Below are 26382 nucleotides of genomic sequence, written 5' to 3'. Positions count from 1 at the left end.
TCATAACAATAAATATTACACTTCACATGAAAGTTCATTATAGAACTTGCCTTGTTGGCATTATTTATACATGGCCCAACTACCCCATCCAAAATAATATGTGGAATGCTTGAAAAAGAAAATACACAATGGGAGGCTTTCCTCGAAGCGTTGAATTCCACATTAAAAATATGTTTGTATTCTAGCCTAAAATTTATGTCAATAACATGAAGGTTTATTTTGGATCCGACTTTACATTAATATAAAATCAAGTTCTCTTAAGCCTAGAAATTCTTCATTGACTAGAGCAGTTATTTGTGGATCACAAAAATGAAATAGTATTATTACAATCTTACTATATCATGTAGAGCTAGTGCAGTTATTTGTGGTTCACAAAAATGAAATAGTATTATTACAATGTTACCTTATCATGTTTTTGGAATTTTTCAGAACATGCAAAAGGATCAATTCTTTCAGTTGAAGAAATTTCATGGCTGCCTTAATGTTATCCCATGTATTCTCTCATGTATAACATTCCTCAAAACACTTTCCACTCAACTGTAAGTTACTACATGTTAAAGCTTACATTTCTGCAACCTGAGATTCAAGTTTTAGGATCCAAATCTCGATTGATTTTCAAGATTTCTATTCCACGGAGTACAATCCTCTGAGTGATGTGTCTACTTGCAAAAATAATTTACGCCAATAATGTTACAAGGGATGAAATAGTTTATAAGTACAGGTAAACATGTTTGTTGGTTTAATCAGCTAGTGAATTAACAGTTAGCAAGCATGATCCAAACCTTCCATTTGTAATATGAGATACATCACAAGATCCCACCCATTAAAACCACCATTTTTCTCTGCCCTTTATACATTTTAGGTGAAATAATTCAGGCCTTCTCTTTGGTAGTAGTATCAAACAAGCTCTTGATACTGGGTGATCCATCAATAATCAAGTTGACACTCAATACTGTCTTTGACTGTACATAAAATACAACAGTTTGGTGAAAAATGTTGAGCCGTATCATAATAACCCAGTTTCGCATCTCTACATAATTTCTGGATCCTCTTACCCAAAATTTTGACATGAGCACGTTCCATCCTTGAAGCGATGAATCTGATAAGCATCTGTGATAATGATCTCTCTCATTTCAACCTTTGAGATTACTTTAGCAGCAGAATGACAATCTGCACATACACGAAGATTCTTCGACAATCGGATGGTAGCACCTTTCGCAGTAGAGATTAGTCCAAATGCAATAGCTAATTTTTCAGAATGCCTGCAAAGGGAAACTTCTTTGTCCCTATCAGAGCTCCAGTCAGGCACAGCACCAAGGGAAGGACTGTATCCTTCACTTTTAATCTTCTTGGTTAAATCTTTAAGTTTTGTATATATCCGATCACTCTGTGGGTGGGACTTATCTGCCACAATAAAGCTATGCACTTGATTGTCAACCTCTATGAAAGCCTTTGCTGGCTTTTTCCATGCATTGGCAATAATCCTTAGGTCATCAATCCTTCTTGCCTCATCACACATTCCAGCTTGGTTATATAAATTCCACATGAGTGCATACCCAGAAGAATATCCAGGCTTGATTCCAATAGCACGGTCAAAACATCTTCTACCAAGATTTACGTTACCATGTTGCCCACACAAAGTAAGCAACGACATCCACCCAACAATGTTAGAACAGAATGGAACACACTCAATCAAGTCTTCTGCTTCATCAAAGAGGGCTTCATGCCCAAAAATCTCCATCAGAACATAATGATGTTCCAGTGTTGGTGCTATATTGTACTTCTCTTTCATGGACTTGAAATGCTCACACCCTTCCTTTAGCCTACCAGAATGGCTGCATGCAGAGAGAAGACATGTAAAAGTCACTTCATTAGGTTGAAAGCCAGCTATTTGCATATCATCAAAGAACTTTAACGCTGATTTGTAGTCATTATTTTGTGCAAAACATGTTATGATTGTACTCCATGTAACAATGTCTGGGTTTGGCAAGGCTCTAAAAACAGTGGATGCATCTTCAATAGACCCACACTTGGCATACATGTCAATCAAAGCTGTGCCAATGAAGGTGTCTGCTTCAAGTCCTTTATGCACAACTTGTTTGTGTACTTGTTTGCCCTGCTCCAAGGCTGCCACAGTTGAACATGCTTTCAGGACACTGACAAGTATACCCAAACTTGGCTCTTTTCCATTTTCTTGCATCTTCTGGAAGCATTGCAGAGCCTCTAAACCATAGCCATGGTGAGCATAACTAGAAATTAATGCATTCCATGTCACCAAATCTTGTTCAGGCAACGACTCCATAACCACACACGCATCCTCAAGATTCCCGCATTTGGCATACATATCAATCAGGCCACTTCCTACGAATACATCACTCCCAAGCCCACTGTCTATAATGAGACTGTGAATCCATCTGCCATCTTCCAAGCAAGCGACAACACAACATGCTTTCAAGACAGAGGCAAATGTGATCTCGTTGGGCTTCAGCCCTTCTGCATGCATCTTACGCAAAATTGCAATGGCCTCTGTACGATGTTCATGTAGAGAGAAACCTGAGATTAGAGCACTCCATGACACCACATCACGATTTTGTAATCTTTCAAAAACTACTTCAGCATCACAAAGGCTTCCACATTTGCCATACAAGTCAACTAGCGTATTCCCCACAAACATGTCATGCTCAAAACCACTTGCTACTATCTCTGAATGGACCTGCCATCCTTGTTCTACGTCAGACATCGATGCACAGGCCCTGAGGATACAAATGAATGTCTTCACATTAGGAAAAATACCTTTCTGCCTCAGACCATGGAAAATTTTTAGCACCTCTTCATCATGCTCATGTTGAAAATATGCCATAGTGATGGACTCACATGCTCTAATGTCATAATCTAGGCTATCAAAAATCATTCTTGCATCAACAAGGCTCCCACATTTGACATACATCTCAATCAGAGCAACGCCTACCTCTACCTCTGCATCAAAACCATAGGTGATGAAGTAAAAATGTATTTCCCTTCCCTGCTCTACTCTCATACTGCTTGAACAAGCATTAAGACAGCACATAAATGACACATTAGTTGGCCGGAAACCTTCCTTCAACATTCCAGTAAAGAGTTCCATAACCTTGAACGTGTGCCCATATTGACCATACCCTGTAATTAGAGAATTCCAGCTCACTGCATCTTGGTTTGGCAATCTATTAAATACAAAATGTGCATCTTCGTGTTTTCCACATTTAGAATACATGTCAATGAGGGCATTTCCCACATATACATTACATTCTAGACCAGATTCAATGATATGATCATGCACTTCCATAGCTTGAATAAAGGAAGGCAAGGATGCACATGCTTGAAGCGCAGCAACATAGACATGTCCATCAGGTTCTAAAGCTGATTTCCTCATATAAAAGTATAAATCCACTGCAATGTCACTGCGTCCAAGATTTACATTTGCCATTAGAATGGCACCCCATACAAAGATGCTTGGTTCCAGTATCTTACAAAATACTTCATTTGCTTTTCCCAGATCCTCAAAGGCAGTGAACATTCGGATCAGGTGGCATCCTAAGAATGAGTCTGATTCTAATCCGCTCTGTACGACCTGAGAATAGAGCTTTCTTCCTAATTTCAGATCTTTCTCATGGATGCACTTTTTCAAAAGATGATAAAGTTGGCGTGTGTTAAAGGATGAAATGCTGTATTCTTCCGCCTGATGTTCGATGCTAGGTTTTCCATCCAGAAGACTCTCACCTGGAACAAATTGCATAGTTCTGTAAAAGCACAACAAGAAAAATGGAGATTCTTTATAAGTGAGTTGAATAGTTCATCTTTCCACAATAGTCACACACAGCAGCGAATTTCTAGCTTTACATTGTTTCCAATCCCTTACTCCATTCCATTCATCAATCCTCTTCTCATTATATCGCTATTTTGATCCCATCCCTGAAATATGTCCCATGTAAATATAGGCAAAAGGATTCCTTCAGAGGCTATATTTAAGATAATACTCTACATTATTTCAAACAGATATGCACTGTACATGATCCTTGGTTAGGCAAAGAAAGATGGTAAAAATGCTGGTCATGGTGCTTGTTTAAGCAACAAGCTTTTTTGAAGAAGTTATATTTTGGATATATTCTGGACAATGGTACTTGATTAGCTAAAATGGATTCCGTTTTTGAAATGTGATTGATACGGAAAGCTTAGAAAGATTACTGAAGAATCCACAGCCACATGACTGAACGGGCAAAAGCTTCATTGTCTAGATATAATCTCATCATGTTTTACTGGGTTAGACAAAAGGATTCTTCTTTTAGATAAAATCTACCATTTGTTTTGCTGGATTAGGCAGAAAAAATCTTTTGAGAAGCTAAATGCTAGATATATTCTGCTTGATTTGCAAAAAGGCATCCATTTCTAGATATATTCTACATTATCTGTTGCTTGATTCCGAAGAAACCTTTTGTTCTTTTAGAAATACTCTACATTTTTTTTCGTTTTATTAGGCAAAAATCTGCTCTTGAGAAGCTACATTTCAGATATATTCTACATTATCGTACAAAAATGCATCTTGAAATACGATTGATTGGGTTAATAAAAGCTTTCTTATACTGATATATGGTAGGGAGAAAAGCTTCCTCATTTTCGATATACTCTCTGCCTTATATTTTGCTTGATTAGGCAAAGAAAAAAACTTCCTGTGAGAAACTACATTTCCATTTATATTTGCTTGCTTAGGCCAATGTACATTATCTTTTCACGACCTTACGTTTTAGATATATTATACACAGTGGAACTAGAAAGAAAAGAAAAGAGAGAGGTTAACCTGAAAGACTTGGTCTCAGTGATTGCAAAACGGGTTTCGATTTGCAATGGAAGGTCGAATTCTGAGAGTGTTCTCTGTTTGAGCGAGGCAACTTGATTGGTCTTCTGATCTTCATGAGCAACAACGACAGCCTTGACACAGTTTGCAGATACAACCTGTTTCGATCACACAATTAATAATAGCGATACTGGTGTTCATAGAGCGAAGAAAAACAATACAATCAAAGAAGGGAAACGGCATTCAGAGAATCACGGAGAGAGAGAGACAGGAAGAAATTCGACAAGAGTTTCTGAAGAAGGGGGGGGGGGGGGGGGGGGGGAGGAGACGAGATATTTTGGCGCACCTCAGGAACGAGAACTTCAGCCATGGCGATGGCGATTTCTTCGTTCTTCGTTCTTCGATCAAGTTGCCATATCAGGCAGGAATCAGATGGAGGGAAGGGATGGGGGAGTGGGACTCGTAAATCGCAGCCAAAGGCTATCCACACATACACCCTACGCCAAAAAAGCTTAAAAGCAGAGAAAGCAGAGAAAGCAAAACGCAAAAAGCAAAAAAGCAAAAGCATGGAGAAGGAAGTCCTTGCTTGGCTTAAACCAACTTTTGGGAAATTCCCAAAAATGCCCTTCTATTTATCTATCGATCTATCTATCTATATCATCTAGCAATGGGCATGGTTTTGGCTCGAACCGAACCGAACCGTTAAGCCGTGGTTTAACGATTTATTGGTTCCAAAACATTTTAATGGTTTGGATTGGTTTAGATTTTCGATAAACGGTTCGGTTCGGTTCTAAAACTCGGGTTTATAGGTTTGGTTTAAAGGTTTATAGTTTTTGTTTAACTTTTTTTTATCTTAATGATTTTTTATTGATTTAATTAATTTAACTTAAATGTTTATTTAATTTAATGGTTCAATTAAAGTTTCTTTTATTAATTTAATAAATTTAACTTAAATACTTATATAATTTAATGTATTTTTGTTTATTTGGATGTTTAATTAGTTTGATTTAAATGGTTAGGCGTAAATTTTTTATTAAATGGTTTGGTTTGGTTTCAACTTTTTCTTGAACGGTTTGGTTTAAATTTTTTATTAAATGGTTCGGTTTGGTTTCAACTTTTCCCTAAACGGTTTGGTTTGGTTTTTGTTTTATATAAACGGTTCGGTTTCAAGGCATTGAAACCGAACCGTGCCCATTGCTATCTATATCTATATGTCTATCTCTCTATTTATATCTATATATAGAGATTTTTCACTATAAAGTAATAAACCCAAGGCATAAGCAAGATGGTGTGTTGATTTGGTCACATTCGTCAAAATTAGTCTCCTTGTGGACAGTAAAAATTTATTTTGTTCTCTCTTACACCCATGAGAAAAGAATCAGCCTTTGAGATCCTTGACCCCAATCGAGGAGCCATAACTATTGCATTCTTCTGCAACAAAGCTTGTATAACGTCCCTCACCAATCAGTTGTACCAGCAACTATTAGGTTCTTCCCCCATGATCACCACATTCTTTACCTCGTACAAGGTTGATAAGGTTATATGAAGCCTTTAACATGGACAAAGGTGAACTTCTCATATATATGATAAACACGCTTATTCAATAAGCCATTGGTATAGGGCCTTAACAACACAACATGGACCATGCACATCGACACAAAGTACATCCCTCCATACGTTAGCTGCAAAGCTCGTCGAAACAACAAACTAACAATTTGTCATGATTGTCCACATGCTCACCAAACTCTATGAAGTGATGCATTAAGTGAAACACAACAATCACATCAAGGTTGACAAGATGCACATCCCTGCTCAAGTAGGATTGTAAGTTGGTGGACCAAGCAACGGTACAAAAGAAATGATTGTAAGGATGTTTTTTCATTTTGCCCAAAGCATTTGGTATTATACGAAGGGAATGTCTCCTAAAAGGGCTTTGTGCATTAAAAACTTCCTTTGACATGATTTGGATGATACATGCATTACATGATGAGACAATTTAGGTGTCTATGGGGTCTATAGGAGGTCATCTTAATCACCATTTATGTGAAGCAAGGGTGCTCGCTCTACCTTATCCTCGGCAAACTCTACGTCAATGAGGTCATGAACTACATCACACATGGAGGCAACAAAGGGAAACAAAATCTTGTGCACACTTGTCCACATTCTTCTTATTTTGAATGACCTAGCATAATCTTTGAGGCTCATTTATTTCTATGATGTCATCTCAATGCCCTTGATAGATTTTGTGGAAAAAGAATGGGCTCACAATAAACCTAGGGAGAATGAAGGTTGTGATCTTCCAAATATCAATGTCAATTTGTTGATAACTTGACATCATCCTACCAACAGGAAAAATCAAAGGAGTGGGCTCCAATATCTATCTACAAGTATGAATGAGTGTTTCTACATGACGCAAGTGGCCAAGGATTGAGTCATTCAAGTAAGCAAATCTCGCCATGCTAGAACAACCCAAAAACTCACACTTCAAAGAACCTTGCACCGATTTATGGTTATTCAACACCGTGGTAAAAAAGAAAGAGAAACAAAGGCCTATAACCATTATAGTATGGAAGGACACAATTAATGACTAAAGACTATAAAAAATACTTTTGAGCTTCTTGGTCACTTTATCATCTCGGGTTAGGGTTTCTCTCTCACACACTCTCTCTTCCCCAATCAACACAGTGTAATAAGTGTTCAATGCTAGGTAAGATGCACTAGAAAGTAAGTGTTGAATTATGTTTCAAACAACACTCCGTAACATTTTTCTTAGTATGACTTATGACTCAACACCATGGTGTCTATGACCATTGTGTTGGAAAGTGAACAAGGCCCATTGAACATGTGTGTGAGGGTAACCACAAGTATTTTGGTTGTGGGTATGAGTTATTGATCTTGTAGTTAACTTTAGTTGGATAACTATCCATGCTTAAGCCATTGTATGAATCTCTCCGCCTTGGCTTTGATGGTGGTGGTACGTGGGTTTGACAAGGGACATTGATATGCATGGTTTTGTCAAAAAACATTGGAATTCATCGGATATGTTGGCATATTGAATGTGTGATAGGAGAGATCTTGAGATGGTGGTCAAATTCATAGTTTTAATATAACCATAACATATATTAAGAGAAGTTTTCAAACTAGAACTTCCTTTATTTAGATGTGAGGAAGTAAGTACTCATTTATTTCATTTGAGGATAAATTAAGGTATTCATAAGTTCAAAGAAGGTAGATAGTTAACAAAAATAACTATGAAAGGAGAGTAAACCTTCAACACAAGGAGGTTCATTCTACATACAAGAACAATACGTGGACATTTGGTTATTAGTGGCTGGCCTTACAGTTTGGCAAGTGTGGGTATCTAGGTGCAAGGAGTATTTCACAGGTAAGCGAACCCCACCAGCTGAGAGTTTAACGATGATCTGGTTTAATCTTATTTCTACATTACAAATGAGAGTTTGAAAGCCTTTAGAGGCCCTCGGACGTGAGTGAAGAAGGTAGAGACAGTTTCCTTCTAAAATGGAGAGGTTCTCCGATGCCGCTGATGGTGGATGGCAATGCTAAGTGGATTTATCAGCCACCACAGTGGATGTTCCCTCCGAGGGTACCAAACATATAGGTGGGTGCTACCACGTGAAGAGATTGGAGGATGTCTATGCTGAAATAGGGTTGTATGAGGCTCACGTTGAGGGTATGCAGTCAAGTAATATTGTGCTCATCGGATGATGGGGTGATTATGAGTTTTTTGTTGATTGATTTATACATGTTCGTTTCTTTGTAGCCATGCAAGTTGGCTTGTAAGATATGATTTGTATATTATCCTAGGTACATTGACTTAACTAATGGAAGTAGTAATTATTTTGGAAAAGAAAACTTATCCTTTGACAATGAAACATCTATACATATCCAAACCACGTTACTCTAGGTTTAGTATTTGTGTTTGTCCCATTGTTATAAGTTCGTGAATATACAAAGATGCCAAATTACAACTATAATTGATGACATATTTAGTCGCAAATTGTTATCATGCTTTCACCATTACTTGGACTATGCTTCATTTGGGGAACATATACTTCTACAGGCTATGGATTGCATTGAGCATCTTGCATCAATTAATGTTCAAACTTCAACGAATCGTTTTGAAGAGTAAAAATGACACTAAAAATGTACGAGATTTTCGACCTTAACAGAGGTATATAGTCATATCCCCACTTGTGATATCTCATAAAAAATCACCATAAATCTTTCCAAATCCACTTATACTAAGAGAGATAACACGAATATAAAAAAACCTTCAAGGGTACTCATAAAGCTAGTCTCAACAATTCTTGAGTAAAAGAGAAATGATAACGTATTAAAAAGGAGTGTGATTCATGTTGCATCTCAATGGCATACAATTAAAAATCGGGTTGGAAGGAATCAAAACTAGATTCATGCTAAAAAGACGCTCAAAACCCGCATATGGGTACACCTTTGTATACTCGAGCTAAGATTAATATATACATACAATCAGGTGAGACCACATGTGGGTAATTAAAAGCCATCGATAACCCACCAAAACCCATACATAATGGTGTGTGGAGCACGTTTATGTGTGTGCGTGGATGCACGGGAAGTGTGTGTATTTTTATGTACACACACACATCAAACGACAATTATCTGGTAATTACCATCCTTTTTGTCGCCATTTCCGCTACTTTCGAACTTGAGCTGATATTTTTTTATCGGAATATACCCCCCCCCCCCACATTTGATAAAAAAGCTAAGGTTTTCTGGAAATTACACGAATACCCCCCTACTACTCTTCAAACTGTTGCGAATCGAACATTAATAATCCAATGATTGTAATTTGTACACATGTTTAATTTCCCGCATTCGAGACATACATCATGTTTCCTAGGAGAATGAAGAAACGCACCAGAAAAAGCCCCTTGTAAATGTTGTAACGGCTTATTGAAATCTTGATTCATCGAGACACACAAATATCTATATACATACTATGTATCTATAATACACATGCGCGGCACATACATTGACAAGTTTTATGGGAGGCTTCCTAGAAATTACTCAAATAAGACTCTTCCAATGGACTAGAGATGTACCCAAATAAGACTCTTCTAGTGGACTAGAGATGCACCCAGATAAGACTCTTCCAGTGGTCTAGAGATGAAGCATCTGCTAATCACCTACTAATTGTGGTGTAATTTAGCACTTCTAATCAAAAGGCTTTGGATTAAGAAACCATTTTGATATGTATACTAAACTTGCTTCTAATTTCTCTTTATTTATTTCCCATTATTCTCTCCCTCCAAATTTAGCTCCAACATTTCTTCTTCTTTTCTTTTGGGGCTTTGGTTTGAAGCAATTCTGATTCTGCTTTTGCTCTGTTCTGCTCTGCTCTGCGTGTGTTTGGTTCTCTCTCCTTCTCTCTCTCTCTCTCTCTCTCTCTCTCTCTCTCTCTCTCTCTGTTAATTCTTCATCATCGATCATCAGGTAGTTCTTTCTTCTTCATTAACAGAATTTTTCATCAAACTCTTCATCGATTTCTGTTCATTCTTGCGACCCATGTGATCCAATTCGGAATCGAATCCACCATCGATCATCAGGTAGTCCCTTCTTCTTGTCGTCTCTTCTTTCTTATTCTTCATCATCCTTCTCTGCTCCTTAATTCTTCATTTCTTCACCCTTTTTCTCCTTCTTTCGTTGAGAAATTCATTCTTTTTTTTCTTGATTAAGCTCATCATTTTCTTCTTCTGACTATAAAGTAATTATTTTACTCATCTGTTTTTTAAATCCATTCTATATTTTTGCTACCTTCTTCCTCTTCTTCTTTATTGACTTCAATTTATCTTCTTCCTTTTTCTTTCCGCCCAAATTGTTTACTGAATCAAAAACCAAATAAATAATCTTTTTTTTTCTACATTCAAATCCTATATATATAGGCCTGTTTCTTTATATGAACCTTAGTCAAAATTTTATAGCTAAATTCTAAAACCCATTGATTTATTTATCATTTGAGCTCATTAATTCTCTGTTGTTTTAGATCTGTTTTGTCTGTCTCAGTGCCTGGTCAAAACAATTCGAATTAATTGATTTTGATTTTTCTTCCATCGATTTTTTAGGCTAAAACATCTGAACCTATTTCTTTAGTAATATGTTTTCTCTGTTTCCTTATATCTGAAATGAATCTTATAAGTATTTCAAGACTTTCTTAAATTTATAGCTTGTGTATAAATATCTCTGTTACCACCAACATTCAAGTGGGGGAAAAATAATTCAAATTTACTTTTTTGAATTGATTTCCTTTTTGCATCTTGCTTATAAATCAGTATTTGCTTCAATTTCGAGATATTTTTTACACTATATTTGAGGCTTTTTACACAACTTGTGTCTTGTTTACAGTTGGGTATTTTACTTCAACATTAACGCCTTTTTATACACACCTTGGGTCTTGCTTATACATTGGTATTTACGTGAATTTGAGGCCATTCTATACACGATTTATGGCTTTTTACACAGTTCTGGGGCCTTTATACAGTATCGAGTCTTGCTACAGATAATCTTTTCTTCAAATTGACACCGTATTTACACAAATTGTGTCTTGCTATGAACCAATATTACTTCAATTTGAGACACAAACTGGGTCTCGCTTTTAAATCAATATTTCTTCAAAATTTGGCCTTTTTAATACACAATTTGGGTATTACTAATAAACCTGATTACATGAAGTTCAATTTGTGGCCTTTAGTTGGTTCTTGCTTATAAATTACTTTTACCTCAAATTTGAAGTGGGAAGCACTAAATCTCATCACATATAATCATTCAGAGTGATGAAATCTATGCCCACTTTACATTCTGGGACAAAGCGTTTTCCTCTTCTTGTCATCACATTCTACATCATATTTGGGTACATCAATCTTGTGTGTCATGCCAAAGGACATGTTGGAATCATCAAACTCCAGCATGCATATGCAGACCTCATAGCTTCTTCTAAGAAGAGCCTTGATAAGGGGATAAGTGAGGAGCATATAGAGCTCTTTAAGGCACATGACAGGGCAAGACATGGACGAGTCCTCACGAATGCGGTTCAGTTCTCTCTTGGAGGAAACTACAACCCTTATTTAGCAGGGTTAGTTTATTTTTGACATCCTGAATGAAATACATATATAAATATATTATGCATCCATCACATATGCATATACTATCCATCCATTATATGTGTGTGTGTGTGTGTGTGTGTGTGCATGTATAATCATCACTTATGCAAGTATGAAGATTGAATCCTGAATGCGATACATTTGCATGTCATGTATGCATGCACGTATCATCACAAATGTATAGATGTATAATAAAACTGCCTGCATCATCATGTATGCATGCATGTATCATCACAAATGTATCGATGTATCATAAAACATGTAAGCATCATCACATGCCCATGCATGTATCATCAGAAATGCATGCATTTATCACATGTATGATTAAATCCATCAGTTCAACTAGTTGTTAGTTTAGCTTTTGACATGACCAATGACATCAATATGCACGTTTCACAACATATTCATGTATCACATGAATGATTAAATCCATAAATTCTGCTGGTTATCCTTCAGCTGTAAAAGCATTGTGTTTGATAGTTACTCTTTTGACACCCTGAATGACATAAATATGCGTATTTCATCGCATATGTATAAATGCATTAATTTAACTAGCTATCTTTCTCAGTGATGGACATCCTATTTTAGTCCCCATGGTTGTTTCTTTTATGTTGGGTAAAGCTTTAGAATGTCACTGAGAGAATAGTCATTTACTTAATTACTCTTGCGCTGCAGCTCCTGGTTGGGGTTCAAATTTAAAAGTCCCATGGTACTACTTCATTTAATCATAAATCAATGTACATAGTTTTTGATAAAAGTGTTCTGAGTGAAACTATACCTGGATGGTCTCCTGTACAAATAGATCCCTTGAAAGGTGCATCAGTGGCCATTAACATGACTTAATTTAATGATCTAAGGAAACTTCTCCCCATCTCCATTGCAGAAGGTTAATTACAACCCATCAATTCAGCTAATTATTAGTTTATCATTGATATCCTGAATGCTTCATCACATATGCATGTGTAAGAAAATTGTTTGTTAAATCAGGATTTACTGATAACTACTTGAATTGATGGATATGCTTCATCACATACATGCATATGTCTCGATGATGTATGTTGTATGCTATTTGAAGGAATTCATTAACAGGGTGTGTGGCAATTTAATGAATTCCCTTAATCACAACTTTCGTAATGTAGTCTCCTTCATAAATAAACATAGGGTGTAGGACAGAAAATTTCCATTAATTTTGATATGCCAACGAAGTTACTTGTATGCTCCATAAATTCATCATCATTAACATTCTTAGCATGTATAAACAAAAGTACTCCATTAATATTACCAATGAATTTACCCATAATGTTTTATTAATTCACCATCTTAGGACATAGAATCAAGATTCTATTAAGTTGACATAGCAATGGATTTTACTTTTATGTTCCATGAATTCTACCGTACAAAGATTCTTAGAAAGAAATTATCAAACATGCTTGAATTTGTTTGTGTTAAGCAGGATTTACTATACACGAATAAGTATGGGAACTCCAGCAAAGGAATATCATGTCCAAGTGGACACCGGTAGTGATTTATTATGGCTAAACTGCAATCCCTGTACTGCATGCGCGATATCAAATAATCTTGGGGTAAGAGAATCTCAGTAATGAATCAATTTAATGATACTAGTGTCCCTTTTAATGAGGTTTTATTGTTATATAGCTGAGTTGTCCTCTTTTGTTTACAGATGATCATAGTATCTTATGATCCCCACTCTCAAACAAGCTCTCCAATATCATGCGATGATCCGATTTGTGATAGTGGATCAAAAATTGTGAATACTCGTTGTTATGAGAACTATTGTGGCTATAGTTTTCAGTATGGGGATAAAAGTAGTACGACTGGCTATTTAATTGAAGACACTTTCATGTATAGAGCACTTCAATCAAACAAGTCACAGGTCAATACAGATGCAAAAATAGTGTTTGGGTAAAGACATTATCTTCTTTAAGTAGCTTTATTGCAAAATTCAAATATTTGATACTAGTGATTTTTAGAACCCCATGTAGAAAATCCTTCACATATAAATGAAAATCTAAAACTTTATACGTGCTGGATTATCTAAAATGGTGCATGTGCAGATCTTAAATTTTTGTAACAAAAATGATTTCTAATTATTATTTTGTTATTTTGTTGGTTTGTGCTGGAATCGATGCTGCTTCTTCCAGTTGTGGATTCAATCAATCTGGGAACTTATTAACGGGGCAGAGTGTAGTGGATGGAATAATGGGTTTTGGGCAGAGTAAGCTATCAATTATTTCTCAACTCTATATGCAAGGACTGACCCCTGGAGTATTTGCACATTGTCTACAAGGATCTGAAAAAGGAGGTGGTGTTCTTGTATTGGGCAATGTTATGGATCCTCAGTTGGTGTTTACTCCTATAATTTCTTCACGGTGAGTTGAAATATTGCATCTCATCAAAGCCAACTATACTTCACTTTTAAAGGCTTTTACTTACTACAAAGTTCATGATATTAATTAAATGATCTTTTTTGAGTCATCGTAATATTACAGGACACATTACAATGTCAATTTAAAAGGAATATCTGTAAATGGTGTGGAATTTATGTTAAAGTCTTCAGCATATGCTACTACAAATGTACACGGAACGATCTTCGATAGTGGGACATCACTTGCATACCTTATGGAGCCAGTGTACACCTCAGTTGTATCCGCTGTATGTGTTGTGATCTAAAATTTTATATAAAAAGTACATATTCTCTTATAGCTGTGTTTTTTGAATGTTCACTGAACTAATCATGGTTTATGTAATTGCTGGATGTGTTGTGATCAAAACTTTAGTTAAACAAGTACACATTCTTTTATCATTGTGTTTTTTGACACTAAACCAATAATTTTGTTTGATAGATAATCAAAGGGGCGCCTTCTGAGGCTTATCAGGTCTCTCAGCCAGGAGAAACATGCTTTATTTATTCTGGCAGGTGAAAAAAGCAAATTTATGCGTCATAATGAAATGGATATGCATGTGAGTGCGTACATACACACATAACTTCGTCTATAAAACAATTCAAGACAGTAATATTGTCTTGGTCAATACTCGCATACATTCACCAGCCTCACTATCATCATCATTATGGAGGTCATATGAAGTTTTATGATACACAGTTACTTCTGGAAAAGGTTGGAAAATATCCTGCAATTCAACATCTGATAGTAGAAATCTAGTCCATTCCTCTTGAGCTCTATAAATCTTATCAGTGACTACAATAGCCAAATGGAACAAAGAATTGCAGTAATAATTATTGCACTCTTACACAAACCCAACCAATATGTTAGTGCCCTTCTAAGGAAATGATGGGACTCACCCAATCACATGCCATCAGCCTAATGCCAATTAAAAGCAAAGATCAAGGAGATCAGTAGATTGAGGATGAGTATCAGCATCACTCACTACAAGAAAAAGAAAGAACGAAAATTTTATTGTAGTTCAGATATGAGAATCATAGTGTACATATGATAGATTATTAATATCAGCTTTTGATTGATCCTTTAGATATTCTGAATTCTTCGATTGATGGCCATGCTGTTCTCTGCTGTCTGACACAACATCCATTTTCTTTGTCCTTACTAGACCTTGGGCTAGTTTCTTTTGTTTTTGATTCTTTATTTTTCATAGGTTATTTTTCTACATTACCTATTTCCTCTTGACCCCTTTCATCAAGTGATATTTTGAACATTTTTGGGTCCAGAAAACACATACAAAGTCTTGAGAAATGCTTTTGAAGGCCCCTAAAAAATGAAAGAAGAGCATCTACAGAGCGATGATAAATCTAAATTTTAAAGAAAAAAATGTATGCACTATTAAAAGAAATCTTCTTCCCCCTCTTTTTGGACAGTGTTGATGATGACTTTCCTATAATAACTCTCCATTTTGAGGGGGCAGATATGAAACTTAAGGGCAGCCATTATCTCATCCGGAAAGCAGAAAGGGTAAGTCTACGTCGCATGTGCGATGTGTAAACAATCAATGAAAAACAGATAATGACAAAATAAACATTTCAGGGTTAAAAAGATTTATTCGAAAAACTTTTACCCAATCTCGAAATGTGAACCCTTTTTTGCACACCATTTAGTCTTTATCTCAACTATCGTTTTTTCTTTGTCATGAAAAACATTTCAGGTGAATGTTCACACGTGGTGCATCGGGTGGCATAGTACAGCGGAGAATAGCAATTCAATTTTAACAATACTTGGAGGTAAATGAGTAATCTACTTTTTGATCTTATAGGTCATTCTGGCATTTTAAAAGACGTTAATCTCTCTCTCTCTCTCTCTCTCTCTCTCTCAATCACGATGCCAATTTTGTTGCTGTGCAGATATAGTATTGAAGGATAAAATTGTTGTTTATGACCTTGAAAATCAAAGAATAGGCTGGGTTGATTATGATTGTAAGTTTCCAATAATGTGAATGTTCTTTAAAATTCTAACAAAATTTACATTTTGATTGCTACAAGCATGTTTTAAATGTCTAATACATACATACATAAGCATAATTTGTAGTTTTCTTAAAATAGATTGTGCAGGTGCTATAGACCCGTAATGCTGTGTATTTATAGTGCCCACACTTGTATATACTTTTATTGCACCCATAATACTATATATTGATGTCTCAAAAAGGCCAGGTGACCTATGATACTGAAAGTTAACATGTAGGTGAGAATCATATAGAATATATGATAAAATAAAGGAAAAATTAAATTGTACCTAAACCAGTAGCTCTACGCCATGTAATTGGGATGTGATCAAAAGTAGATTTTATAGGGACCATTGGTACAAGCAATATGTGGATGATACAGTGTACATCTGCGAGAGGTAGAATGAGAGTGGGTCAATCCATGAATGCTTTCATCGTATAATGATGCCTGATGACACAAAATTTCCTCTAGAGTAACTAATCCTGCCTGGGTTAGTGTGCTAAAAACTCGTGGCCAATCAAGAGATGTCGCATCTTTCCTTGTCATTCTTTCAAGTACATTCTGACTAGTTTCTTTTATTTGAAGGTTCAAATCAAATTGCAGTTTCCGGAAACAGCCCATTTGTACATTCCGACAAACATAAGAGTTTCACATCATCTTCAACAAGGATCTCGCTCTCTTTTTCCTTGCTTTTTCTACTAACTAGTGTAAGCTCTTTGTTCAGAAAACACATACTTTAAGAGGGGAAATCTGAGATCCCTATAAATGTAACTTGCTCTAATTTGTTTCCTTTCATCCAATCTCTTTTCACTGCTTTGTGAATTTGTAGCATTGGGGCATTGATGTATATGATAACATTTCAATATCATTGGGGCATTGCTTCAAAAGATGACATTATTGTCAGTAATATAACAAACAACACATTACTCTATATTATATTTTGATGTTTGAATCTTTAGGCAACCATCATCCTTTCACAAGAGCAGGGTACTACCTGATTTGAAACATCATGACGGCGACCATATGGATCATCGTAGCTTTGTCCAAAAAATTTATCAGGCTTCCCAGATTCACAACTTGTATGTGAATCATTCATAGCTTTTGACTGTGATTGAAGCCGCAAACTTTGTTTCTTCCATTTGTCGGATTCATGAAAATCTGTGGTCTCAGGATCTGCATTGCCCTCGACAATGAAAGCAACTTCAGTGTTGTTTCCTTGTTTTTTTTTGACATGATAGACTTTCAGCTTGTGGATTATTCTGCACTAGGTACGCATTAAAAGCTCTCGATTTGTTTCATCATTTCAGGAGCTTTGAATCTTAAAGTCTCATTGGGGAGTGTGGAATTTGTTTCATTTGCTTCAACATTTCATAATATGTATGCTCAGTAAACTTCAACATAATAAGAATTTCCTTGGGGAGTCCTGGATTTGCTTCGATTTTCATCATCATTTCATGATCTATGGGCAATGTGAAGGGGATGGGGGCAGAGACAGCAGCAGTTTGCTGAGATTGTGAATCTACTATTGGCTAATACATCCCAAACAAGAAAACACAGGAAACACCCCTTAGGCTTAAGCACAATATGTATGCTTAGTAAACTTCAACATAATAAGCATGCAATCATAACATCATCCACAAAATGTATACATAAGCGACTATCTTTAAGACAATGAATATGATAACATAATCCCAAGCAAGAAATAGGGGAACAAACCCATGGCTAGAACTAAGGGTTAAAATGTATAGTCAGGAATTTTCGACACAATGTGGATGGAAGTGTACTTTATCATTTGGAGCAAAAAATTGTTAAATTTATACCCAGCAGTCTTCAACACTGGCCATGAATTCATAACAGCATCTTTCATAGTAGATACATATATGCAAGATAGAGACAATGTAGAGGATTTGGTTTAAATCTTCATGTGGATATAGGTTCATGTGTTGCCATATGTGGTAAAAATGCATTGAATTCTTGTTCTTTATGTGGTAAAAAAACCAATCAAGCTTCATTGTTCATGAGATAAATAAAGTATATCAAGTTTTCTTCGTTATGTCACAAAACATGTGGATCAAACAACTAATCAACATGCTGTGGCAATCGGATAGAAATTGTAACCAATGAAATTTATGTTGAACCCTAACCCAATTGCATGCAAATCAATCTAGCTCCAAGTGTAGGCAAACCAAATTTATATCCAAAGATTGCATCACAATTTCTTGCCCACACCATCATGTCAGACAACATTACAAGCAAGGAAAATGTGATTGAAAAAGTGGGGCTTTGAGCCCATACATGCCAAAATAAGTTCTTCAATAAGTCAATAGTACTTCCCCAATTGGCGAACGCAAATATCATTTTTAATTGACTAAATCTCAAATCGTGAAGATCTAGTGTTTGGAGAAGAGAATTTATTGTAGATATAGGAGCCTATGTTTCATTTTTTGCTTTTTGTTTGTTTACATACGTGCTTGAGTCTTCTTATAAAAAGAAAATATATACAATTATTTCATATTCCCAAGGTAATGGATTTGATATAGAACTTCATCACAAGCTTATGTATAACTAAGTATTTCCCCCACTTTTCATTCATGTCTTTATGAATAAAATCATAGTTCATCAGAAAGTGGCACTTCATCACATTGTACGATATCTTGTTGTGAAGGTTCATTTATGCGACATTAAGCTCGCTTTCCTCTCAAAAACATAATCTTCTCCTATCTAATTGAATTTCTAAGTGAGCAATGAAATTTATGAATTGACAAAGCTAATTAATATGTGGTAATGAGATGTGACCTTATTTAAACATTAAGGTGGCATGATATGTCCAATCATTTGTGATCATTACTAGTATGCTAAAAGTAGTTAATTGCATCGAAAAGCTTTATTTAATCTGTTATGATGAAGAGCTAGTTCACATAAATTGATGATGGACTAGTACAATCCTAAGACTTGATCGAGCTTACAACTTTCATAAGCTTCTAATTGATGAGTTAAGTTCTCTATGATTTTAACAATGAAATGGATCAATCTAACCTAATTATGTTTAGGCAATGCCAGCAATAAGGTATGATGTGATTCACAAGTTCCTTTGATCAAGTTTAATCAATTTCCATCAAATATCTGAGTCGAGGATATTTATGAAATCTGTTTTGATTGAATGTAACAAGTATATCGGATTGTTGATTGGGATGTTTGAACTTTACAAAGTATAGGTAGTAATATATATACAACGAGGCCCTAATGCACAATGTCAATGCCATAGTTGTGGAGAATGTAAGAAGCCATATGGTTGCCCAAGAAATTGGTGCCTCTATCGATGACTCCCTAACGTTATACACACGGTCATGACAAAGAACCATCAATCAAAGATATATCCGGGACACTAATTAAACATATAATCTCCTTCACTGTACAGATAATATATTTACAGAAAAATTGAGTCAAAATATGACACACTTCGAAGAGTAAAATAGAATGCTTATCATCTACAAGGAGCCCAAATTTGATGAGAGGCCACATTGAATTTGAATGCATTCACATTTTACACAAAGAGGGGCATGATAAAAAATAGATATATATATAATTATACATACATTTTGTGTTTGTATGTATATGAAGAGGCCTACTTTTGTAATTTTCCCTTACTATGTCCTGTTCTGTTCTGTTTCCATGTTTGTTTGTTTTTTTCTGTTTTTGTTTTGTTCTGCTTCTGCCTGAGGCCGACAATTCCGTTATGTCTGAGTAACACAAACTTCGCTTTTACCTTCATTCACTAATTCATTCATTCATTCACGTGGGACCCTCGATCCTACCCCCTCTGACCTTTTATGTGCTCCTGATTTTCTATTCTTCCTCTCTCTAGAATCACAAGGAAAAGGAGTTTGATGGAGGTAAAATGCTCTGCAGGGGCATGAAATGTGACAAATTTGGTTCAAGGTTAAGCCTTCATCTGCTTCTGTTCTCATGCTTAGAATTAGCTCCTCGTGAATGCAATGCAATCCTAATAAAAAGATGTGTTACCCATACATACTTACATTACACGCATGCATAGACTCATACACAGATATATATATATATATATATATATATATATATATACAATGTACATGCTTACACATACATAAGTATTTTCTTCTATTCACAAACTTTCTGAGATGCTGAAGATTGTAAAAGTTAAAAGTATGTATTTCTTGAATGATCTGCAGAGCTTGTTGTAAGAAGACCAATGAAATGATAAAGCTTCTTGTTACCACAGTCCTTGGAATATCATTTGGCGTGTATATTGGAATTGCATACACAAGAGTAAAACTTTGGAAACCCTTCACAAATCAAAACCTTTTTGCAAAACAACACAAATGAACAATAATGGCACCCACTTCTACTATTAATGCAGTGGCTGATATCAATGAATATATGACACCTGCCTTTTTATTTCAGCAAGAAATTGATTTGTGCCTTCTGTTTTTTTGTTTTGGGCATTTGCAGCATGGCCTGTTTAATTTGTTTAGAAAGAATGCAATTCAAATGGAAGCCTCCAAAAAACACCACTCAATATGCCCTCCTCCTGTGGTTTGTGCTTATTTGGAATTTCTTCATCATAATCAATAAGGTTATGGAGGCACACACACATTTCCATTGCACTAATAATAGGATAACGTTTCTCCCATAATCCAATCCATTGCAGGTTGTTTATCAAAACTATACACGTGGAGCAGAGCTTCTACCCCCAAAGATAATTGTCCCTGAGACAGATTTATACATGCGAAGGTTGTGGGGAAAGCCAGAAGAGGTTTTGGACTTTTGAATAATCCATATCTATTATTATTGTTATTGTCAAGTTAACCTTAGGAAGTGAATATTGATAGCCCTTTCAAGGATTTTTTCATGTCACGCTGTAGATCTTTATTAATAGATAGCAGTTAAAGGAATGGTGAATAACGAATCACAAGAGGAGGGCATACGAGAATAAGCTTTTGTGGGTGTAATGATAGTCTATTTTATAATGATCAATAGAGAACTTTCAAATAATTTGTTCTCACCAGGAATTCTGAATTTTCTACCCTTTGGAGCACTTATCAGCTGCATGAATTTGATCCATTTTTGATAAAAAAAAAACTCAGATTCATGCATAAGGCCCAAATGCTGATTGCACTGTCATGAGAAACTATGTTGGTATCAACATGCGTTCTCTAGTAGCAACTTGTTCCAACTTCCTTTGCTTTTGACCATTGAGTTCTTGAACGAGACACAATGAAGGGCTATTGAAACATTACATTCTGATATGTGGGTTTGGTGCTTATATTCTTTGATTATGATTTGTGAGAGAATTGCAAATGTTATCATGCGCTATGGAGAATGTTTCTAGGCGATTGATAAATGGGGATATATGGTTCTTCTTCGCTTGGTGATATTGTTAGGCGACATAAAAGACATTACTCAAATCATGATGGACATTTGGAATTATCTTAGTTTCTAGGCTATTGATAAATGGGGATATACGGTTCTTCTTCGCTTGGTGATATTGTTAGGCGACATAAAAGACATTGTTTAACTCAAATCATGATGGGCATTTGGAATTATCTTAGTTTCTAGGCTATTGATAAATGGGGATAGGCAGTTCTCCGCTCGGAGATATAGTTAGGAGACAAAAGAAATTGTTTAACTCAAATCATGATGGACATTTGGAATTATCTTAGTTTCTAGGCTATTGATAAATGGGGATAGGCGGTTCTCCGCTCGGAGATATAGTTAGGAGACAAAAGAAATTGTTTAACTCAAATCATGATGGACATTTGGAATTATCTTAGTTTGGACTGCACTATGTCATGGAAAAGTGTGGTGAAGTTAGTCCACATGTAATCAGAAAAATGTATGACAATTTGTAGATTTTCTCTCTCCTCTTCTTATAGCAAATGATCATCATTGTAAGCTTGTGACCTTAGTATGGTTCCTTGTGCTAGTCAGCATGAGTATGATGGAAAACATGCATCTCCCTCTTATCATTGATATTTACATGGTAGAGAACTTCTAATTTGTTGTGGGTTCTTAACATATGCGTATGCGTATGCATGTTTTTTTGTTGTTGTTGTTGCATTTTGTTGTCTTAAAAAGGAGTACTCTTGCTTTGGTCAAGAGAAATCTGTGGTTGATATATCATATAATAACGTGGTTTGCTTAAATGCTTGCATGGCGCAGGATTTGTTTAGGTCGAGATATGATGGTGAACAGTATATATTCATGCTGAAAATAGGATTTCTCTTGCCTGCTGTTCACTGTGTGTTTGCCAACCAATTCCAACCTCATATTCAATCGCATTTATCATCTGAACATCTATTTATTTAGTTTAGGATCATGAATGATTCTTTCTATTGAATTTCACTACATTTGCATGATTTGAATTGATAACACGAAACTCATATCCAAAGCTCAAAATGTGGCTTCTAGAAAATATGTGATGGGACAGGGCTATAGTAAATAAAAACATGCTCTTTTCAGGATTTACCATTCAAATCTCAATATCTTGTGACCTTCACTGTTGGATTTGAGCAAAGGGAAATCATTAATGCAGCAGTATCAAAGGTCAGCAAGACCTTGATACAAAGGCATAGTATTTCATTTCTATTAGATCTAGTTTTAGTGTTGGTTGCTCTTTATCTGTTATTTATTTCATGTTGTAGTTCTCCAAAAACTGGACAATACTTCTGTTCCACTACGATGGCCGAGAAAGTGAATGGGAGCAATATGAGTGGGCTCAAAAGGCCATACACATTAGTGCACGGAAGCAATCAAAGTGGTCGGCAAATTCTTCTCTATAATCTCTTTCTTCTTAATTGAGTAATACTCAAACAATATTATATTATGTATGTTGATTCATATTATAATGCAATATTTTCAGGTGGTTTGCAAAACGCTTCTTGCATCCTGATGTTGTGGCACCATATGAGTATATTTTTGTATGGGATGAAGACCTTGGCCTTGATAACTTTGATGCAGATTTGTGAGTTTTCAAAAGTGCATCTAAATATATAAGTAAAAGGCAACATATTACTGCCTAATCCTAAGTGTTTTTTAGTAAAAGACCGTGAGCGGCTGAGACTACATGTGTTGATAGTATATGTCATTAGTAAGATCACCATGAGATTGTTAGACTCGTTTTTCATGGTCTCCTGTTTTCAGGTATATAGCATTGGTGAAAAAACATGAACTTGAAATCTCTCAACCGGCCTTGGACCCGAATAGAAAAGTAACTTGGAGAATGACAATGCGTCGTCCAAACTCAGAAGTACATAGGTAAAAGGAAATATGTTAAGAGCTGTGATATGCAGCTGCTATCTCATATCAATTTTTTTGTTTTGGTTTTCAGTTTCTATCAACTTTGAGGACTAATAAACGAAAGAATTTCTGAGTCATAAATTATAATTATGAAGAAATGTGCTGGAACTAACTAAACTATTGAATTCTGATTGCCAGGAAAAGCAGTGAGACATCAGGACGATGCAAGGACCCGAACAAACCACCATGTACTGGGTATATTCTCACAGTCTTTCTTTTAATGCATTTTATGCTTGTTTTATATATTCATTACCGTTGGCGATAAGATTTATGAGATTCGTAACATAACCATAGTTATGCTACATCATAATTCTGTAAGTGTTATTCTACCACTTTGAGCAGGCTCATGAATATTAGGGTTTAAATGTAAAATTTTCAATCTTGTGTGCAGGACCTTATGTATTTTTGTGAGCTTCTTTTGACAATTGTTGGTATTTTTTACAGTTTTGTGGAGATCATGGCACCTGTCTTTTCGAAAACTGCATGGAAATGTGTTTGGCATCTCATTCAAGTAATCTTGCTCTGCATAATTATCTTCTTTTTGTTAGCTATATGTAGGAAGTTTCTATAAATAGCTAACTCTCACATTATATATCCTTACACGTTTTTTTTATTACTAAAAGCTAAAAACGTCAACTCTTAATTGAATCATGAAATTTTTCAGAATGATTTGATTCATGGTTGGGGACTTGATTTCGTCCTTGGCAGATGTGTTAGGGTATGTGTTCTTTTGTCTATTCATTCTTTTATAAGAACAATGTTTTCATTCTCATCCTTTTTTAAGTTTTTGTAGATTATAGGAGAATTTTTGTTCTTGAAACTGTCAGTATTGACACTCAAACTCAAACACTTCAAAAGATTAATGCTATTTTACAATAAATCTAACATTACTCCCAATTGTCTTGGGCTTTGAAATGAACCCACGAACTTAAGGTTGGAAGACACAAGCTTCATCTCTAAACCATTGGGATTATTATGATTGCTACATTGTACTTCACATTTGAATGTAACAACTACTACATCGAGATTATAATAATTTCTATAACGTATTTTGCATGGTGATGTAACAACTAATGTGTTAATTTTCTTACATTGGGTTTGTTTCTCTTTTTGTGGCCATTGTTTCTAACTTTGTTTTTTAAACAGCCTGAATATATGAAAGTTGGGGTTGTTGATGCCCAATGGATCGTTCACAAATCTCTTCCTTCTTTAGGTTCTCAGGTAGAAGAATTGTGTTTGTTTTAGAAAACAAAATGAATTTATATGAAAAAAACACGAGTAACAGGGAACACACTAAAATCTGTTGGGTTAGTTGAAGAGATGTGACTATTATGTAAAAAAGACAGTTATGATTGTTCTTGTAGGGAGAATCCATCGATGGTAGAGCTCCTTGGGAAGGGGTATATTTCTCTTTCTCCTTTCTCTCTCTAATTGTATATTTATCATATAGACCACTCATTGGATAGATCACATCTTATATCCACAATTAACAACCGAACCAAACCGCGGCTTACGGTTTCAACCTTCAAAAACTGTGGTTAAATGGTTTAATGGGTTTTTTTTTATTTTAAAAAAAATTGTTTTTAAACAATCTTTTCATTTTAAGACCTTATTCTCACATTTTAGGAACATCTTTAAAATTTTAAAAAATGAAATATTATAAATTTTAAAATTTTAAAAATTAAAAATTGACCTAAGTTGAAAACCGAAACCAAACCACGAAACCGCCGTTTTTACGGTTTGGTTTGAAAAACAGTTTCATTGTTCGGTTCCGTTTGGACCCTCTCAAACCGAACCGAACCGTTGCCGATTGTTATCCACAATGAGATGTTGTAATCCATGATATCAAAAGCTTTTGAGGTAATTCATATTGATTGATACAGGTTAGTGAGAGATGCAGTTATGAATTCGATTTGTTCCAAGAACGGCTCGAGGAAGCAGATAAAGATGATTCAAGGGAATAAACAACATTTTTTCTGGTATGTATAATTATAAGTCAATGTTAAATATATAGTTGTAATGTAAGCATGAGTTTTTTTTTGAGCTTACTCAATATTGTATGTCTGTCATAGATTCTTTCATGTTTACTATACATAATATACTATGCATGTTGAACAATACACATTATTATGCTTACTATGCATATGATCATACTACCTTGTTTACCATGCTTGTTACCATACATACTACATACAATGGTCCCCAATCATAACCATGTTCATATCATGCTTCTACTTTTCCATCTTCTTTTCTTATTTGTTTTATATGGTCTTGTGAACCTCATATCATTCTAAACATGTGACGTCATGCGTTCTTCCATCGTTCTAAACATATGGCATACTTTGTGCTTTCTATTCCTTTTTCAGGTATGTACTCATTTTTTTGAAATTCTCTCAATTCATAGAAGAGACAAGTCTCTCAAGATAAAACGAAGAAGGATTACTCTCCAGTTTCGATTCATTTATGATGCTTGATGCCTTTATATCCCTCCATTGTAAAAGCATGAAATCCTCAAGAAACATTTGACATACTACCACCATTATTATATATTCATTCTCAACATTCAGTTGAGTAAGCTATAAAATGTTTGCTTGCTAGAAGATTATGTATACATTATGATATTTCTCATT

At 35.4% G+C, this 26382-nt stretch overlaps 3 protein-coding genes across 7 annotated transcripts; 2 read left to right on the top strand and 1 right to left on the bottom strand.

The window, feature by feature from the left end:
- Nucleotides 1-374: 374 nt before the first annotated feature.
- LOC147850350 (pentatricopeptide repeat-containing protein At2g03880, mitochondrial-like) lies at nt 375-5276 on the bottom strand. The gene is made up of 3 exons (XM_087336842.1): nt 5175-5276; nt 4832-4986; nt 375-3776 (listed from the first exon to the last, which is right to left on the bottom strand). The coding sequence occupies exons 1-3, from the start codon at nt 5196-5198 to the stop codon at nt 1052-1054; spliced, it is 2904 nt and encodes a 967-aa protein (XP_087192968.1). The 5' UTR covers nt 5199-5276; the 3' UTR covers nt 375-1051.
- A 4967-nt stretch (nt 5277-10243) lies between these two features.
- Nucleotides 10244-17304, top strand: LOC147850349 (aspartic proteinase 36-like). 2 transcript variants are annotated; one of them, XM_087336511.1, is made up of 11 exons: nt 10244-10434; nt 11655-11957; nt 13439-13568; nt 13667-13908; nt 14148-14375; nt 14496-14658; nt 14850-14923; nt 15839-15932; nt 16123-16198; nt 16319-16390; nt 17003-17304. In XM_087336511.1, the coding sequence occupies exons 2-11, from the start codon at nt 11659-11661 to the stop codon at nt 17155-17157; spliced, it is 1533 nt and encodes a 510-aa protein (XP_087192637.1). In that variant the 5' UTR covers nt 10244-10434; nt 11655-11658; the 3' UTR covers nt 17158-17304. The 2 variants fall into 2 exon arrangements, with proteins under 2 accessions (XP_087192637.1, XP_087192636.1); XM_087336510.1 differs by lacking the exon at nt 10244-10434 and having other exon boundaries at nt 10881-11957.
- Nucleotides 17305-20195: 2891 nt separating this feature from the next.
- On the top strand, nt 20196-26109 carry LOC147850348 (uncharacterized). Of its 4 annotated transcripts, XM_087336822.1 has the most exons (14): nt 20237-20356; nt 20626-20722; nt 20906-20989; nt 21105-21209; nt 22916-22999; nt 23098-23213; nt 23316-23417; nt 23597-23710; nt 23891-23947; nt 24197-24263; nt 24417-24470; nt 24899-24973; nt 25117-25152; nt 25636-26109. In XM_087336822.1, exons 1-14 carry the CDS (start codon nt 20316-20318, stop codon nt 25714-25716), a joined length of 1113 nt encoding a protein of 370 aa, XP_087192948.1. In that variant the 5' UTR covers nt 20237-20315; the 3' UTR covers nt 25717-26109. The 4 variants fall into 4 exon arrangements, with proteins under 4 accessions (XP_087192949.1, XP_087192948.1, XP_087192950.1 ...); XM_087336823.1 differs by lacking the exon at nt 20626-20722 and having other exon boundaries at nt 20196-20310; nt 25636-26107; XM_087336824.1 differs by lacking the exon at nt 20626-20722 and having other exon boundaries at nt 25636-26106.
- The last annotated feature ends 273 nt before the right edge of the window (nt 26110-26382 follow it).

This window comes from Azolla caroliniana, unplaced genomic scaffold (genome assembly GCF_043228905.1).
Source record: "Azolla caroliniana isolate FFs.n. ecotype wild unplaced genomic scaffold, voAzoCaro1.0.p SCAF_21, whole genome shotgun sequence".
Taxonomy (NCBI): domain Eukaryota; kingdom Viridiplantae; phylum Streptophyta; class Polypodiopsida; order Salviniales; family Salviniaceae; genus Azolla; species Azolla caroliniana.
Note: the sequence above shows the minus strand (reverse complement) of the source record. Positions and strands in the feature narration are given on the sequence as shown.

Bases quoted from the DNA above. Each gene is read 5' to 3' on its own strand.
- LOC147850348 (XM_087336822.1), top strand. From the start codon at position 20,316: ATGCTCTGCAGGGGCATGAAATGTGACAAATTTGGTTCAAG. The intron at 21,210-22,915 runs GTTTTGGACTTT...TGCTCTTTTCAG, and splicing joins TGTGGGGAAAGCCAGAAGAG to GATTTACCATTCAAATCTCA. The intron at 25,153-25,635 runs GTATATTTCTCT...TGATTGATACAG, and splicing joins GTAGAGCTCCTTGGGAAGGG to GTTAGTGAGAGATGCAGTTA.
- LOC147850349 (XM_087336511.1), top strand. From the start codon at position 11,659: ATGAAATCTATGCCCACTTTACATTCTGGGACAAAGCGTTTTCCTCTT. The intron at 15,933-16,122 runs GTAAGTCTACGT...AAAACATTTCAG, and splicing joins TCATCCGGAAAGCAGAAAGG to GTGAATGTTCACACGTGGTG. The intron at 16,391-17,002 runs GTAAGTTTCCAA...TTTTATTTGAAG, and splicing joins AGGCTGGGTTGATTATGATT to GTTCAAATCAAATTGCAGTT.
- LOC147850350 (XM_087336842.1), bottom strand. From the start codon at position 5,198: ATGGCTGAAGTTCTCGTTCCTGAG. The intron at 4,987-5,174 runs GTGCGCCAAAAT...TGATCGAAACAG, and splicing joins CTGAAGTTCTCGTTCCTGAG to GTTGTATCTGCAAACTGTGT. The intron at 3,777-4,831 runs GTTAACCTCTCT...GTGCTTTTACAG, and splicing joins ACTGAGACCAAGTCTTTCAG to AACTATGCAATTTGTTCCAG.